General features: G+C 25.9%; 1 protein-coding gene across 34 annotated transcripts in view; it reads right to left on the bottom strand.

Moving 5' to 3' along the window:
• The window catches only part of EndoA (SH3 domain containing GRB2 like, endophilin-A), a 128,627-nt gene that overhangs the window by 13,935 nt on the left and 97,518 nt on the right, over positions 1–17,174 (bottom strand). For 33 of the 34 annotated variants that reach the window (XM_071179105.2, XM_071179110.2, XM_071179115.2 and 30 more), the window contains 4 exons: positions 12,333–12,405; positions 8,883–9,017; positions 7,954–8,087; positions 5,191–5,257 (listed from right to left, as the gene is read on the bottom strand). In XM_071179105.2, coding sequence (XP_071035206.1) covers positions 5,191–5,257; positions 7,954–8,087; positions 8,883–9,017; positions 12,333–12,405 — 409 coding nt within the window. Of the gene's footprint in view, positions 1–2,049; positions 2,066–2,406; positions 2,412–5,190; positions 5,258–7,953; positions 8,088–8,882; positions 9,018–12,332; positions 12,406–17,174 lie in introns of all 34 variants that reach the window. The other variant, XM_087165385.1, reaches the window with a different exon arrangement.

Genomic DNA, 17,174 nt, shown 5'->3' with positions numbered 1-17,174 from the left:
AGTTTATAATTACCACCTAGTTCAAAAAAGAACTAATTTCTAAGCTATTTAAGAAGTTTTAAATAAGTGAAAACAAAAAGAAAATTTATTGAATTTCTTAAGAAATTGAAACAATAGTAGCTTCCTTCAATATTTTATGTAAAGGAGTAGAGTTAAAGCTAATTTTTAACTGTGTAAAGAATTGTTAAAATACTAATTTTGTAGAAACCAACCTTTTTTTAACCTTCAAAAAAATTACTATTTTTTACTTCTGTCTAAATTTCTTTAGTTAGAAAAAGTAAAACTAGGTGAGCATTTATTCAGTTGGATATAAAATGTAATGTTGCAATGAGGAATATAGGTTATTAGCATTAATCTCATGATTAAGAGAACAATTAAAAAAACGTAAAACAAAACATTTTCTCTATAATTAAATTTTACAAAAATATTATATCACTAGAAGTATAAGGAATTTGTAAAATAAGCTTCAAATTTCATACGAGTTCTAAGAACTACCTCTAAATTGATTTTTTACTTCACATATTTTATTTTATATACCAGCAGTAGCTGCCAACAATAATAAGAAAAAATCGAGTAGATTTTAAGAAATAATAACAATTTCATGATAACTGCTGCATAAATATACTAAATATTTTACATATAGGGTATTTTAACGATTTTCATTGTCATCTAAATACGAAACTTTATTACACTAATAACTATAAATGGTCTGCAAAAAGTAGTAGGTGCAAAAGTATTATTCACTATTGATAATTAAAAAAAATTTTATAATTTAAAAAGGGAGTTCTGAATTAAAACAAAGTGAAAATTTTAAAACAATGAAAGAGAAAGAAAGAAAAGTCTTAAACTGATTACTGTAAGTGAGGCTCGCTTTATTATGCATTGGTGTGATACTTATTTAAATATTCAAGCGAACAATAAATTGTGTAAAAATTCTATTTTAATAGAAATTTTTTTCAAAAACTTACTGATTTTAGGGAATTTTTTAAAATGCACAAAAACCGCATGAAGTTTTATTATATCAGTAAACCAAGAGAAACAGGGAAAATGCAGTAGAGTTGGCAGCTATGTATTAGGATATATGTCAAACTAAGGTGTTTGATTTAATCTACCCAGGCTGTCATGCGTGTAGAACATAACGTCATATGTAACTATAGTGATTTATTTTAACACCAATTGAAAGTTTCTAATTTCAAACCTTAGGCCTTATTTACCATAGGAAATTTTTTAGATCTAAATACAGATTGAAAAAAAATTAACTAATGTAAGCTTTGCACTAGAGGATCAATGCAAGAAAAAGTATTTAAAAAAGTAAATGATAAAGTTTGAAGGAAAACAATGATAAAACAGCTTGTGATAATAATGTCTATCATTGATACCCGTACAGGGAGTTGAGAGCAAAGACACATGTAGACACTTAGGGTGCTCTCGCTTGTCAAACGAAAGGCGCTTCTTTCTGATTTAATTTTCAAGGCCAATGGCTTGCCCAAGTGTGATTAGAAACAACTACTTGCACAATATACTTAAAAAAGCAGCATTACTGCAACAGCCCATTGTGTGCCATGGGGTTGATGGAGGTTAAGTCTCCATAATTTCAAGAAAATTATCATGATTGTGGCAATGTGGTCTTCATGCTGCAATTTCTTAGTCTCAAAGCTGTGAATCGAATCCCAGTTCTTTACGACAAATCAGTCACAGCTTACTTATAAGTATCAGTGATATACAGATCCCCCGAATAAGTGATGAGACTAAAATGCTCATTGCATACATCAATTTTAAATAAGTAGTGTATAAATAATTTATATAAAGTGAAAATTCAAATTATATAAGACGGAGAACAATTCTTATGCAATTTAATCTAAGTTTTTTAATAGATTAAAATATAAATAAAACAGAAACACAATACAAATAAAATTATTTATTTTAAGACTGTTGCATTGTTAATCCATCACTTTAAAGCTAAAAAATTAGCACCTTGCAATTTAAATTGCTACTAGGTAATCTAAATTGAATACTGAAAAAAAGATAAGTTAAATGAATGCTAATTACCTGCTGCATTTGGTACGTGAGCAGCACATGAAACAAATAATACAAATGTTAATATTTTTAGTATAACAGTAGAATATAAAAGAATGCATTCTTTTATAGAAAACAATACCATTCTAAAAACATTCACTATTCTAAAACTATCACAATCACAAGTCAAAACAAAACTAGAGCATTTCAATGCACAATGCAAAATATTTTAAGAACCTATGTTTTTTTTTTTAAATTTAAATTTTGATGTAAATTCAAAGTTCTAAACAGTAATTGATATTTTTAAAGTTTAAATAGCATTAAATGTTTGAAATCATTCAACTGCATTCTTTGAAGCTTAAAGAAAAAAGTGTAAAGATTCTTGAAAATCAATGCTTATTAAAATATTTGTAAATTTACGTTTATAAAAGAATTTAAAAATTTATATAAAGGGTAACAACACACTATACACAGAAGAGAACAAAATACATCTTTAATTAAAAGACTTAAGGATCTTTTTCATGAAATGTTAAACACGAATAAGTTTTTATTCAACAAGTAAATACAACCATGCTCAAAATCTGATAAAAAGTTCTTTTGAATATGTGACACTATAATAAAAGAAAGTTAAAATTAGAATGCAAAATTGGGCATTCATCTAATTTTAAAATATGACATCAAAAATTGGATTACAAAGCAGCACGTTGTTAAAATATTTAGAAAGCTTTAAGGCAAAAAATTGAAAGAAAAAAAAAACAATTAAAAACTGATAAGTTATTGTTTATATCATTCATAACCTTTTTTTTAAAGTGCTAAAGTGTAAGATAAGGCATATCTTTTTTAATCATCTGAAATAAGTTTTCATCTAATCTATAGATATGATAATTAAAATTACAAATTTAGTCACAAAAATTTACTTCCTTTGAATAAACAAACCTTTTGATAAGTGAAAAAAACAACAAAAATTTCGGTTTGATATCACATCCCAGGCTTTTAAAAAATGGCTGATAAGGGATAATTTAGAACATAGGACATTAATAGTTTGGTCAATAGAAAAGTTAAAATTTTAATTCCTAAATGATATTTTAATTTTTGTGATTTTAGCCAAATCTAATTTTTCAAAAAGCTACATTCTAAAAAAGTATCCAATTTATTTCACATTAACTTAGGATTCAGTAATAAAATTTTATAGGTTAAGATAAAGTAAAAATTATTCACATTTCAATAATTTCTAGATAGCTATTAAACAGTAAAAAATAATCACAAGAAATAACAGTTTTTGAATAATCTAGTCTTAGAAATTGATACTATATGTGTTAATCAATTTAAAAAAGATGACAAAAAATACAAAAAGTTAAAATAGCAAAGGGCACAAATTTCTCAGATCACACCCTAGATTTGAGTGGTCAGAAATCTTTCTCTGGCAGGATAAAAGGTTTGTTTCATCAGAAAATTGGAACATTTTTCATGTCTCATTTCAACATTTAAATTATCTTTTGCACTATTTAATTAGTATATTGAGGTGTAACAATACCAATTAATATTCTGAGGACTCCTTTTTCCAAAATGGTATTGCTATCATTATCCAATAAATAAATATCCCATCTTTTTTCTTTTTGAATTCCTTACTCAGTAAAGATTTATATTGAAGAAATAAATTCAAACATATAGTACTAAACTGAACATAGGGTTATGTCATTATGTGACTACGAATGGACATTTCCTTAACAAATAACAATATAGGCATTATTTATATTAGCAATATGTATAAGTGTATGATTTAAATATTAAACATATTCCTTTACATACTGAGTAAATGTCTAAAAATTATTGTTATTGACTTATACATCAGATGCCTGTCCAGGCCTAAGTTACTACCATTTAGTGGTACCTTCACAAGTTCAACTTTAGGAAAAATGGTAGTTCCACAAAATACTTTTTCTTAAATTTTTATATCCCGTAAGAAACGAAAAATTCATATTTTTGTGTTGATTATTTAATATAATTTTTAATTTTCACAAATTATGTCTAAACTTTCACAAAATAGGTACCTCTCAGAAAAACCTAGAAACCTTATTTTATAATTACTCAATATTTTTAATCTGGGCAAAATTAAAGTTTAATTAAAACTATTTACTAAATTGAACTAAAATCTTGCACACTTGATCATACAAATCAAGGATACATTAAATAAAAACATTTCCACATAAAAATTGTTTATTTACATTAATTTAATAATGTTGGAAGTTAAATTAACTGCACACCCTAAAACACATAATGATAAATATCTACATTAGCTTTATTTTCCTTATTAACTCTTCATAAGAAAACATACATTTGATTTTCAAAAGTCTTTTTTTTTGTGAGAACTACATTTTTATATTTATTTAAGAGAAACAATTTTAAAGAAAAGGTTGAATAAAAGAGCATACTGATATGCACAAAATTTGGATTGATTGATCTTTAAATATATAAACAAATTGAAGCACAATATATATATTGTTTTAATATTTCAGTTAAACATTGATTTTTAAATAATACACTCATTTTTCAGTATAAAATATAACTGGCAACAAATTATTCATGCAAATAATGTTTTTTCTAATTTCAATTTTTTAAAAAAAATTTTTTTAAATAATAAATGTGTTATGCCGAATTCACAAGATGCATGTTTATTAGTTTATCAAGAAGAAAAATGCATTAATAGAAAAATTTGAGCTTCACGCCATACTATTTAAGTGCATAATACAGGCTAAGCTAAAAGTCTACAAGGCATTATTTAGAATATTCAGAAAATAAGTTATGCATGTTTTAAAAAGCAATATGCACTAAAGCTTCTACAAGTATAAAAGAAGCTTGTACTAATGTTTACAAAATAAACTATTCACAAAGTGCATGCATTTTGATTTAAAGATGACAAGCTTCTCCTATACAGCTAATTTATAATCTTTTATTATTCTTACCTGTATGGTCGCCTTTTCAATGAAATAAAGAAATAAGAACATTTGATTAGATAGATTATGCAAAAAAATTTAATTAAACTAAAATGTTAAAAAGCTAGGAAAATTAAATAAAGATTAAATAAACACACCAATTCAGAACATAAATATAGTTATAAAAAGACAAGGTAAGAAAAAAGTATATGAAATTAATAACAAAGCTTAGCATTATTACTTTTTGCTTGTTTTCTTTTCTTGCAATCATAATCTAATCGTCTGCCCTGAAGTTTTTTACGATGATGCTAACAAAAATACATAAACCATGTTTTAGTTTCACAAATATAATAAGCTATAAGCTGAAAATTTTCGATTCTAAAACTCTTTGCAAGAAAAAAAATAATAATTTGTGAGAAAAATTTAATTTAGACTAGAGTTAAAAATTGAGGGAATTTTAATATTTGGGTGATTATCTCCTGAGCTACAAGACAGATTTTAATAAAAGTTGGTTCGATCGAAGTTGATATAATAAAAAAATAATAACCATTCAACAGTTGTATTACACACACTTTAGTTTCACAAATATAATTCGCAATAAGCTTGGAAATTTTGGATTCTAAAACTCTTGGCAAAATAATAATAATATAAAAAATTAGTGAGAAATATTTCATTTACACTGGTGTTGGCCTATTATTATTGCCTGAAGTACAAGACAGATTTTAATAAAATTTGGTTTGAACATAGGTTGATATAATACAAAAATAATAACAATTCAACAGTAATATTACACACACATGATTGTGCGTAACACGCATCAGTAATAGACTTGGATAAAATTAAAAACTTTCCGCAAACACAAAATCTCGATTAAATAACTTTCTGCAAACATTGACTCTTGTAACTAGTTTCAACGAATTCGTATCAATCATCTTAGAGCAAATTTGCTTGAAAATCGAGGACTTTTTTTAAAACATTTTATTTTCATAGAACTTTATATTGATTCAAACTGCAGGGATGAGTTTGATAAAAAAAAAAAGAAAAGAAAAAAAGTTGGAAAAAGAAATCCAAAAATGCTAGGTGCAAAAACACTTTCTAAATAACTGAAAAAATACCTGAAATTTATGCAAGAAAGAAGTGCATGTAGGAAACACTTATTTACAGTATCCACATTTTGAAAATTTTATCAACGTTTAAATAAAAAAAACAATGCAAGATTTGATTTATTTATTTATATAAAGTGAATATAAATCTCAATGTGTAATCACAGGAAGTTCTCTTAAGGTCAGAAGGGATTTTAAGTTTAAGCACTATAGTTAAAAATAAACTAGGTAGAAGATCAGCTCCATTTCAAATCTTTCATCCTTAATTTATCTTTTTTGATTATGAGAAATATTAAATTAATAAAGAAATTATACATTTAGTTTAGATAAAGTGATAATTGAAAAAAAAAAGCCAATAAAATAATTTAAAAATAAACAAATAATTGCAACTTCGATTATAATAACTATGTTATTTTAGTTAGTTAAATTATCTGTTGAATAATCAATTATGTAAATAACTATGCTTAATAATATTTTTATTTTATTATTTTTAAAGAAAAGAAACAATCTTCCAAATCCTTACTTTAAATGTTGATTTTTGTCAAGATAGTTTCGTTTCCAAGTAAAAATTCTATTTATATAATTATTTTCATTGTCAAGAGCATTTGTTTTAGAATAATTTACATTTATTACTAAAAATAAATAAAAATAACAAAAAATACTAGGTTCATCTAACAAATTAAATAAGTTTTTCTGATAATAACGAAAAATAATTATTTTCAGAAAATATGAATGCAATTTAATAAAGTTGCAATCATTGAAACAGATTTATTTCTATACAAACATTAACATCATGAATATTTGCTGAGCTCAAAGGTAAATACGAAAACTTTAAGAGCTCAAATTGCATTGAAAGTTGTAAATTTTTTTTTTCTTTCTAACTAACCATCAGTGTTTAGTAAGCACTCCTCCCAAATTAATCATAAAGGCAAATAAGCATGATTATAGTAATTGAAAAAGGATCAGAGTTGTAAATTTTATAAGAAAACACATGGAAAATAATTTTGATTTTGTTTAGCTATAATTTTAGATCCATGTTTTTTAAAAACGAATATATAATTAATTATCTAAACTGTTAACAGATAACAAAAATATACATTATGATACATACATTTTTTGTAATTATACATAATTACAAAAAAATACATTATGTAAATACATACAGTAAGTAAATTTACATACTTTTCAAAATTAATATTAAGTATCATGAGGCTTGCTCGCCAGGCATGACTTTACACAATGTTTATTTAAAACAAAGCACCAAAATAACCACTGTTTAAATAACTTTTGATCAATCAAGACCCAATACTTGTGGTCTATTTATAAAACCCCACTAATTATTAAAAATGTTACAAAAATTTCGTAATTAAAGATGGACCTATAAACTAAAAAAAACTTAAGCTTGCCCTACTTAAATTTTTGTCTATGCAACAGATATTCAAATTTGATGTTTCAGTAATAAATAATTTAGATTCAAAATATGATTACTTAAATATTATGTGAATTTCCTCAATCTCTAATATCCATTTTCAGCAAATTTTATGATAGGCAACAAATTTTTATTCTGCTTCAATATGAACTTAACATCTTATTCAAAATTTTAATTAGTTTACTATTTAAATCGTTAAAAGAAAAAAATTATTTAACGTGCCTAATAGTTTGTTTTTCTACTCTCTACCTTTTGAAAACAGCAGTTAGCCATTAGTCATAACTGAGCAACTATAAAGCAAATAATAGTAGACACTAAGACAGATAGTAACTAAAATTTATAAAATAAAGTTTTTATGCCAACTACTTTTAAAACAAATATTAATAGAAATTTTAAAGAAAACAATAATGAATTAAAAACAGTTTTTTCTGAAATAGCATTTAGATATTTAAAAATGAAAGAAAGAAAATACCAAAACATCTTTTAGATCTTTGGTTTGTAAATGATGCAAGGGTTCGAGGAAATTTTGTTTTACATTATCTTCTAGAGCATATTTAACTTCAGCCATCTGTTTCAGTGCTTCACCAGCTTCTATTAAACTCATACCTGTAATTTTAAATAAAAATGATTTAAATATCAATCATTAAATAGATCAAATTTTAAGTATTTATCATTCAATTTGGCCAATCGAAGGTAGCTATGCATATCTTTTATTTGTTACTGCAGTTCATTTTAGTTTTACAAAATAAGAATGACATATTTCAATTAACCTTATCAATAAACAATCAGGCTATTACACACTGCCAAGTTAAGCTAAATGTGAAGACACACAAAGTTAAAAAATGAATTTTCTGTTTGTCTGGTAAATTATGCAAACATAAAACACAAAGGTATTTATCATTAAATAGAACAAATTTTAAGTATTTACCGTATATTTTGGCTCGACATAGCAACTATAATAGTCCTGAATGTCTCTTATTTGTTACTGGAGATCATTTTAGTCTTACAAAATAAGAATAACATATTCCAATTAACCTCAATAAACAACAAATTAACATTTGTCAGGCTATTATAGATACATATAATTAGAATCAAGGTAAAATTAAGAAACGTCTTTTGAAGCATAAAATTTAAAACAAATTAATATTTTACCCTTAAAAGGAACAAGAGTTAAGTTAATATCATTAATTTCAATGCTAACACACCAATCTAAGTAACCATGTGTCTGTTTTTTTTCCTTTATTCACTACTGTGCTCATTTTAGATTGAACAAATAAGAGTATATTTCAGCAAACCAAGCCTATAAATCATCGATTAACATTAGTCAGGATACAAGATACAACCATGTTAAGTATAGTAAAAAAAAACTTAACACTGAAAATTAAAAGAATTAATACCTACCAAAAGCAGATTCCTCGCCCATATCCTTTCCGTACTTAACCATTGCTTCCCCTAGAGTTCCTTCAGGCTGTGGGTAGGCATGTGCTTTGGCAGTACCACGAAATTTAGAGCTAACCATCAGTTTTGTTCTGGTGGCTGAAATAAGTAATATAAGAGTAGCAATAAGAAAACTGAATAATTAGCTAATTTTACATCACTATTCTAAGATTTATAATCTACAGTCTGTAATTTAATAAATATGCAAGTAAGTACAATACTTATGAAGAGAAAAATCATAAAAGAAATTGATTTAAAAAAACAAAAAACAGCTATATCATACCAGGCAAAAATTCTATTACTAACTAATTAATGGTCCCACAGAATATAAATCAATCTATTATAAGATGAATAGTTAAAGAGAAAGAGCAAAAAAATTATAATCTGATAATCTAAACTTGATTTTATAAACCACCTCTGAGTAATTTAAACTGAACATACAATTCACCTAACATCTTTATAACATAACACTCTGAATTTTGAACATTAAACTGCATTAAAGTAGACTGTATGTCAGGATAAAACAACATATTTTTGTTATGTTTCTTAATTTTTTGATCAGCAATCATTATTTTACGATATTGAATCTACTAACAGTAAATTAAGGTTTTAATTAAACAGAGTATGAAACTTTTAAATCTAAAACATGCACTAATAAATATGCTAGAAAACGTACTAATATTCAAAACGGATTGCCTTGATTACAAATCAAAATTCTCAATTTGTTTACGTACTCAAAATCATTATATTTTTAACCTTTTTAGTATGATACACAGTGTGACGATGTTATCAAAATAACTTCACTTTTCAGCCTTTCTGTCTTTGCCTAACCTTCTAAAATTACTTTTTGCATGGTGCTTTGCGCCTAGCACTTCTTAACTGTGACCGTTAACCTCAGATTGATGCACATTAAATGATTGATACTGCTTAAGATATGTGAGCAGTTTTTAAAGTTTGCTTTCCTTCTCGAAAGAAGAATTTTATCTTCTTTTATTTTAATTATTCTCACTTTATTTAGTCTTGCATTTTAATAGTCTAAATATTTCAGATAAAGTAATAATTTAGATCGAATAATTGCAAGACTAAATAAAGCAAGAATAATTCAAATATAAGAAATTCTACTTCCTAAGCATGAAGAGAAGGAAATCAAACTTTAAAAACTGCTCACATATCTCAAGCAGCATCAAATATCGAATGAGCACCAATCAATCTTAGTAAGGTTAACGGTTACAGTTAAAAAGTGCTAGGTGCAAGGAACCATCAGAAATCTAATTTCACAAAATTAGACAAAGGCCGAAAGGGAGGTATTCTGATAACATCACACACGGAAAATACGCTACCAACTTTTTAAGGGATATTTCAAAGACCTATATTAAATTCTTTTTTTTACTTCAATGCAAAATTTAAAAAAAGTATTTATTCTGGCAGAGATGTTTTCTTTTCAATTTTGTTCAAAATCTCTAATAAGTTAAAACAGTGGACATAAATGCAATATTTTTTTTTATTAACAACCCTTTTTACCAAGTACAATTTTATATACTTTAAATTAAAAATAAATTATAGTATAAAAATAGCGCAAATAAAATTGAATGTTTTGTAATCGGGCAATTATTTTGAATCATCCTAAGATTTTCATATTAATAACTTTCCTCAAGAGACTAAACATGCACTTAGTACTATGTAATTACTCAAATTTTTTATACTAAGTAGCTATCTAAGAAATAAAAAGTATATATAGTTATAAATTTCAAGAATAGCATAAATAAAAAAGAATATCCAAATGAAAGCATAGCATATTTGGATTAAAAAAAATTACCTGCTATGATAGATGCATGAGCAGCACATGAAATAACACAACAAATAAAATAATTTTAAAACTTCTATAATATAAAAAAAAAAGATTGCCTTGTAGATATTTTAAATAAAATAATAATAACACTTGATACAAAGAATGTTGTTACATAGTAGATTGCGTAAAATAATTCTGAAATATATTTTAAATCTGCAAAAAAATAAATAAATAAAATTAAAAAAAATAAAAATATAAAATTAAATTAAATTTAATTTTGAAATTAGAAATGAATGTTCAGTAATGCTAAATCTAGAAAATTGGTAACTACTTAAATAAATAAATAAATACTCAAACAATATTAAAAAAGTAATTACTTTTTCAATGTTCAATGAATTATTTCTACTCTCAATGTTTGCCATCATACACCAATTTTATTTCAATTAAAATATCAATTACTGTTAAATAATTTATTTACTTATTTGTTGCCTGTACAGCTGAAAAATAGATTTAAAAAAACTTCTATTGGCATGACAGCCCTTTGTGGGTCAGAGCCTTCCTTAGAGCCTTCTTCCATTCTGCTCTTTTCCCTGCAATTGTTCTCCAGTTAGTAATTCTAAGGATTTTAAAATTCTCTTCCACAGAGTCAAGCCATCTGATCTTAGGCATACATCTAAATCTAGTTCCCATTGGTTTGTAATTGAAGATCATAAATGCCAAAGAAGGAGGATCCATTCGATAGACATGGCCCGTAAGCTTTAAGAGACTTATTTTGATGTATTTGTCGATGTCAGCTTCTTTGAATAGCCTATATAGCTCAAAATTATGTCATTGTCGCCATAAGTTATCTACTATTATAGCACTGACTAATAATGATGTACTGCCAAAATAAACAAACTATCTTTTTGCTTAGCTGACACATGTTAGAATATTGGCACATAGTACTCTTAAAAAAATTTCCAACACATTAACAGAAAAATATCAGGCAAAGCATCGATGATTTGTAACTTTCTGTCACCAATATTTCTAACAAAATAATAACAATTGTTGAAATAGTGGGTACATATTTAAGAATTTCAGCAACAGAAAACATAGGAGACAAAGCTTTAAGAGTGACATTTTTATCATTATTATATCAAAGATTGTTGCATAATTACCTTTGAAAATAAATCTAACGATTTAGTTGTTAGCATAAAAACAGGTTTCGATTACTAAACAAGTTTGGCTACAATAAAAAGAGATTATTTGAGCAATTTGAAAAAGCTTTTCAAGCTTTATTTAACTATATACTTTTCATCATTAGCATTTTTAAGATGAACTGGCACCAAAATCAATTTCAGAATCAGTATGGATGGTTTGATGGTAAAATTTCCAATAAAATGAGATACATTTTACACAAAGTTTTCAAAATAGTTGTGATGACAAATTATTGACAAATCTGAAGGAATTTTTCTACAAAACAGTAACAATTACAAAACAAGAAGCTTATTTCCCTTCAGGAATTTCATTTAAACTAATACAGTTAGGTCATACTAACATTGATAAATAAATTCTTATACAATAACATTAATATTGAAGGATGATCACGAAAATAAAAATGTATAATTTGCAAAAAAATAATGTACCTGGATTTGGTTGTAAATATTCTTTCGTCTTATTTAGTATGTCTTCAACTAACTCAGCTGTTAAGTCTGTTTTCTTAAAAGTAAAAAGAGAAAAGTAAGTCCAAGTTGCCCCAAAAATAATAATAATAATAAAAATTTAATGTTTTATAAAAAACTAGGAGGCTTCGCCCCCTGCTCGCTGGCGCTCACCAACCCTCGGAACTGCTATCGCAGTTCATTTCGGATTGCTTCGCAATCCAATGCTCGCTTTGCTCGCTCATTGGATACGTTCTTAACGTCTAGTTTTTGTATACTTTTTTGAATACTGAATTTCCGAAAACTTTTCACTGTAGAAAATTCTAAACCTGTACAGTAATTACGAAAATTCTAAACCTGTCGGCAAAAAAAAAAGATATCACCCTGAATAACTTTCGTTCTAATGATCGGATTTTCACGAACTAAGTGTTAATCTTAATGGTTCCTGGGGGTGACCTCAAATATGCTAATTAATTAGTGCTAACTATTAATTAAGTTACGAAATCAGACACAAAAACGTATTTTCTCTGAATAAACATATATTTTTTCTTACATATTTGGATTCTTAACCTTCAAAATATAGGGGGTAGCCGCAATCTGGGAAATATGGTCCCCATAGTTTGGTCAGGAGAGCGATCCAAAGTTCGTACTCCTTAATGTTAATTTCACTTTTTACGTTTTTAGTCATATTTTAAAAACTAATAAAGCAATTCGAAGAAAATTTCACCCAGTCATAAAACTCATTTACCCAAAGATAATTTTACGAAAAAAATAATTTTTAATAATTGTTAATTATTTTTTATTATTTAATTAAATTAAGGATGAAAAATTTTTGAATTATAAGGTATGAATTTTTTTATACCATATTAATCTACATATTTTTCAATTGAAAAATCTAAAGTTTCAACTGTTTTTATTTATTAGAAGCTGATAAAAATTAAAATTAATTATTTTTAAAAAAATAATTTGGCGACAATGAAGAAATGATTAAATGGAGCGATTAATATTAAAATGTGATAAACTTGCGAGGAACTTGACTTCGCGCGCTTAGCATAAAATTTCATTCATATTTTTTTCGCTAATAATCGTTTGCTTATCTTTTCATTTTTATTTTTTTAAGCTGTAAAATACGATGTTTCTTCTTTAGTCGTCTAAAATTCTATTTGCAATTTAGTAAAGAAATTTGAATAAAACATTTTATTGAATAAAATACATTTTATTCAGAGAATGTGGAGTTTTATAAAAGCATGCTTCTGATAGAATATGATTATACAACAGATTGTGCTTCTTTAATGTGATTTTTTTTAATTTTTTTTTTCTCAATAACTGATAAAATTTCAATAATATACATACGAATGAATAAATTTGGAATAAAATATTCATCAATTTCTTGAATATATATTTTATAAATATTAATAAAAATACGCAGTCAACATTTTTAAGCATCTCTCCCAACATCGCAAATTTCTCAAAATCTTATAGGGTAAACTAACCAGTGAAGGAAAACTTAAGCTTAGCTTGTCTTTAAAAAAAAATCATAAAAATTTCAAAATTTGTAATTTTAGCTAAATGACGTATTTGTTATTAAATGCATGTCGACATATTTGTTATTAAATGCAAATTATGTAAAAAAAATTTAGATAACTTACATAATATTGTTTTAAGCTTTTGGTGGTTTAAATAATAAGTAGTAAGATAACCAAGTGAAGGAACAGTTCTTAAATTGAATAAACACTAAATTTTCCAGTGAATGAACACTTAATTTTGAGAATGTTTGATGCTCGTTAGGAATCCTTAGGCCACACAGATATCTGTCGCCCTGTAGATGCCTGAATTGACTGATGTTAACACAGGCGGGCATTAGGAAAAAAAAAATCTTTTAAGTTTTCGTGCCCCCATTTCAGTATCTTAAGGGCCTTACGAGCTCTGTTTAAAAAGAGAGTATCATATGAGATATATATATATATATATATATATATATATATATATATATATATGTAACATAAAAAGCTTCAATTAATCTTTTTATGTTAGTTTCTTTGCTATAAAACTTCATCCTAATTAATTATTCTAAACGAAATACTTTTTCACACTTTTAAAAACCACATCCTGTTCTTAAATCTATTTTTGGCTCAAGTATGCATTTAATTAAGAGCAGGACATTTTCCCCTTTGCTCTTGTGTGGGAAACGTTCGATCTATTTCATAAACCAATAGCAACTACTAAGAGTTCCCTCTTTCCCTAAATTAAGACATATTACGGATTTTACTTTGCAAGATTTTCCCTAACATATAACCAAGGAGCGCAACTTTTCATGTGCACTTTCACTCATTCTCATGACTGCTCTTGTCTAATAATTAATAAATAAATTTTGTACCCTCCTTCCCGACCTATGACCTGTTTTAATCCTTCCACTCGGCAACGACGTTATATATATATATATATATATATATATATATATATATATATATATATATATATATATATATATATATATATTTATATATATATATATATATATATTTATATATATATATATATATATATATATATATATATATATTTATATATATATATATATATATATATATATATATATATATATATATATATATATATATATATATATATATATATATATTTATATATATATATATATATATATATATATTTATATATATATATATATATATATATATATATATATATATAACAAAAATAATCATAGTAGCAGTATTTGGTGGTAAATGTAGCTTATCGTAATTGAAGAATATGCTGTGCGACATTTTATGCTGAATTTGCGAACGTAAGTTTCAGAATGTATCGAAACATGTGGATGCTATTTGCTAATCATCTTTATCCAAAGAAAACCATGTAACGTAAATATCTAGCAAAATGAAGCAATTTTTTAAACAATGAATCATACAATATGCAACGTATTATTTCTATATCTTATTCTTAAATATAACAAATTTCAATGTTTTTAAAATGCCACTAAACATTCAGCAATTCATTGAGTTATAGAAAAAAGAAATCGTAAATTACAGAAAACCTTGTGAATGTGCATTAGAATTACTATACAATCTACATTTTATTTTTCATGCACTTTTTTTTCCTTCAAACTTTCATGCCTAGAAGACTCGATTAAAGCTGTAAAAATCATTATCCCTAAAATTTTGTATATAACTATTATAAGTTATGTTAATTTGATTTTAGTATGAAATCCTCGAATAAACATAGCAAAAATAGCATAATCTAAATAATATCAGATAAAAAGTTCATGTATTTAAATTCTGGAAACTTATAAATCGATTCAAATTTTCTTTTCAAAAGAGATTAAAATAATTTTTTATTTTATTTATTTATTTATTTTTTTTGCTTTTTGGACATAAATGAACTTAAAAATTGTCTATTGCCTAGAAACTTCGAGGTGTTTTCTATTAACTATTAATTAAACCTCTCAGAGCAATCACAAAACATTATTTCAATTTTTTTACAGTCAGAAATTGGTTGCCTAGCAACCTAGTAAAATTAAGCGTTTCTCTTTTGAATCAGTCAAGGGTTATCTTAAAATATTTATTTGCGCAGGCGACTTTTTTTGGCGGTTTTCTGGACTATCGCCAAATATATAAACCTTTATTGCAACCCAATTTACGACCCAATTGTTTTAAAATTTTGTCTACCCCCCCTAATTCAAGTGTCTAGATTCCAAATATGTAAAAAAAAATATATGTTTATTCAGAGAAAGTACGTTTTTGTGTCTGATTTCGTAACTTAATTAATAGTTAGCACTAATTAATTAGCATATTTGAGGTCACCCCCAGGAACCATTAAGATTGACACTTAGTTCGTGAAAATCCGATCATTAGAACGAAAGTTATTCAGGGTGATATCTTTTTTTTTTTGCGGACTGTACATTTCAATATTAATTAGAAATTGCAAACAGTTCACATATTTTTCTTAGTCACACTATTCTAAATTTCAGTTGTTGAGAAAAGTAACTGTTGTAAGTTTTGTTTTAAAGTCTTTCCCACCAGAGGGCTAAAGCCATGTGTTGTAAAACAAAATGAAATAGTAGTCTGTCACTGAACGCTGGATGTAAATCATCGGCTTTGAAGAAGATAATTTTGCATTTTTAATTCTCTGAAGGGCGCCACCTTAATAATATGGAATTTGCAAAATAAATGTATATATTCTTGATTGTTGATGAAACCCATCATTTTGTGTTTTAATCAGTGTTCAGAAGCAGAACAACTATAAGTTTTTTTATTTTATCATAAAAATGTAAAATGTATAAAAAACAAAGAAAAGAGTAAGAAAATGAGTATAGTCATAGAAAAAGTTAGTATTTGTCAGTTAAAATAAAACTTTTTGTTTAAGTCATTGCTAACAATTCAAATTTTTCTGAGACAACTCTTAACCTCTAAATATTACTTTTTTTATGTACACATTTCTAAAAGTCAGTATTCAACCACAAAACAACTTAAAGTCCTCAAATTTAGCATGAAGTTGTAAAATGTAATGAAAGAGTGTGATAGCAATAATGAAAGTAGAAGTAAAGTTAGTACTGTAAAATTAAAACAATATTTTTAATCAATGAGCCAAGTTCTTCAAGAAGCAGTTGCAGAAGTAGGTTGTTTATTTAAAACTTTTTATAGAATTTCTTTAAGAACACAATTGTTAATTTGGGCATTTGGCGATACAACACTTTTAGAATTGAAAGATTTGTTACGTCAAGCGCTCAGGTATCATAATTGTGATTTAGCTGCGCTTCTATGTCATTTTGATTTATGTTGCTAAGTTAACTTTCAAAAAATTCTATGGCTG

This window comes from Parasteatoda tepidariorum, chromosome 6 (assembly GCF_982258835.1).
Source record: "Parasteatoda tepidariorum strain Cologne lab strain chromosome 6, Ptep-v5.0, whole genome shotgun sequence".
Taxonomy (NCBI): domain Eukaryota; kingdom Metazoa; phylum Arthropoda; class Arachnida; order Araneae; family Theridiidae; genus Parasteatoda; species Parasteatoda tepidariorum.
This window is presented reverse-complemented; position numbering and strand designations above follow the sequence as displayed.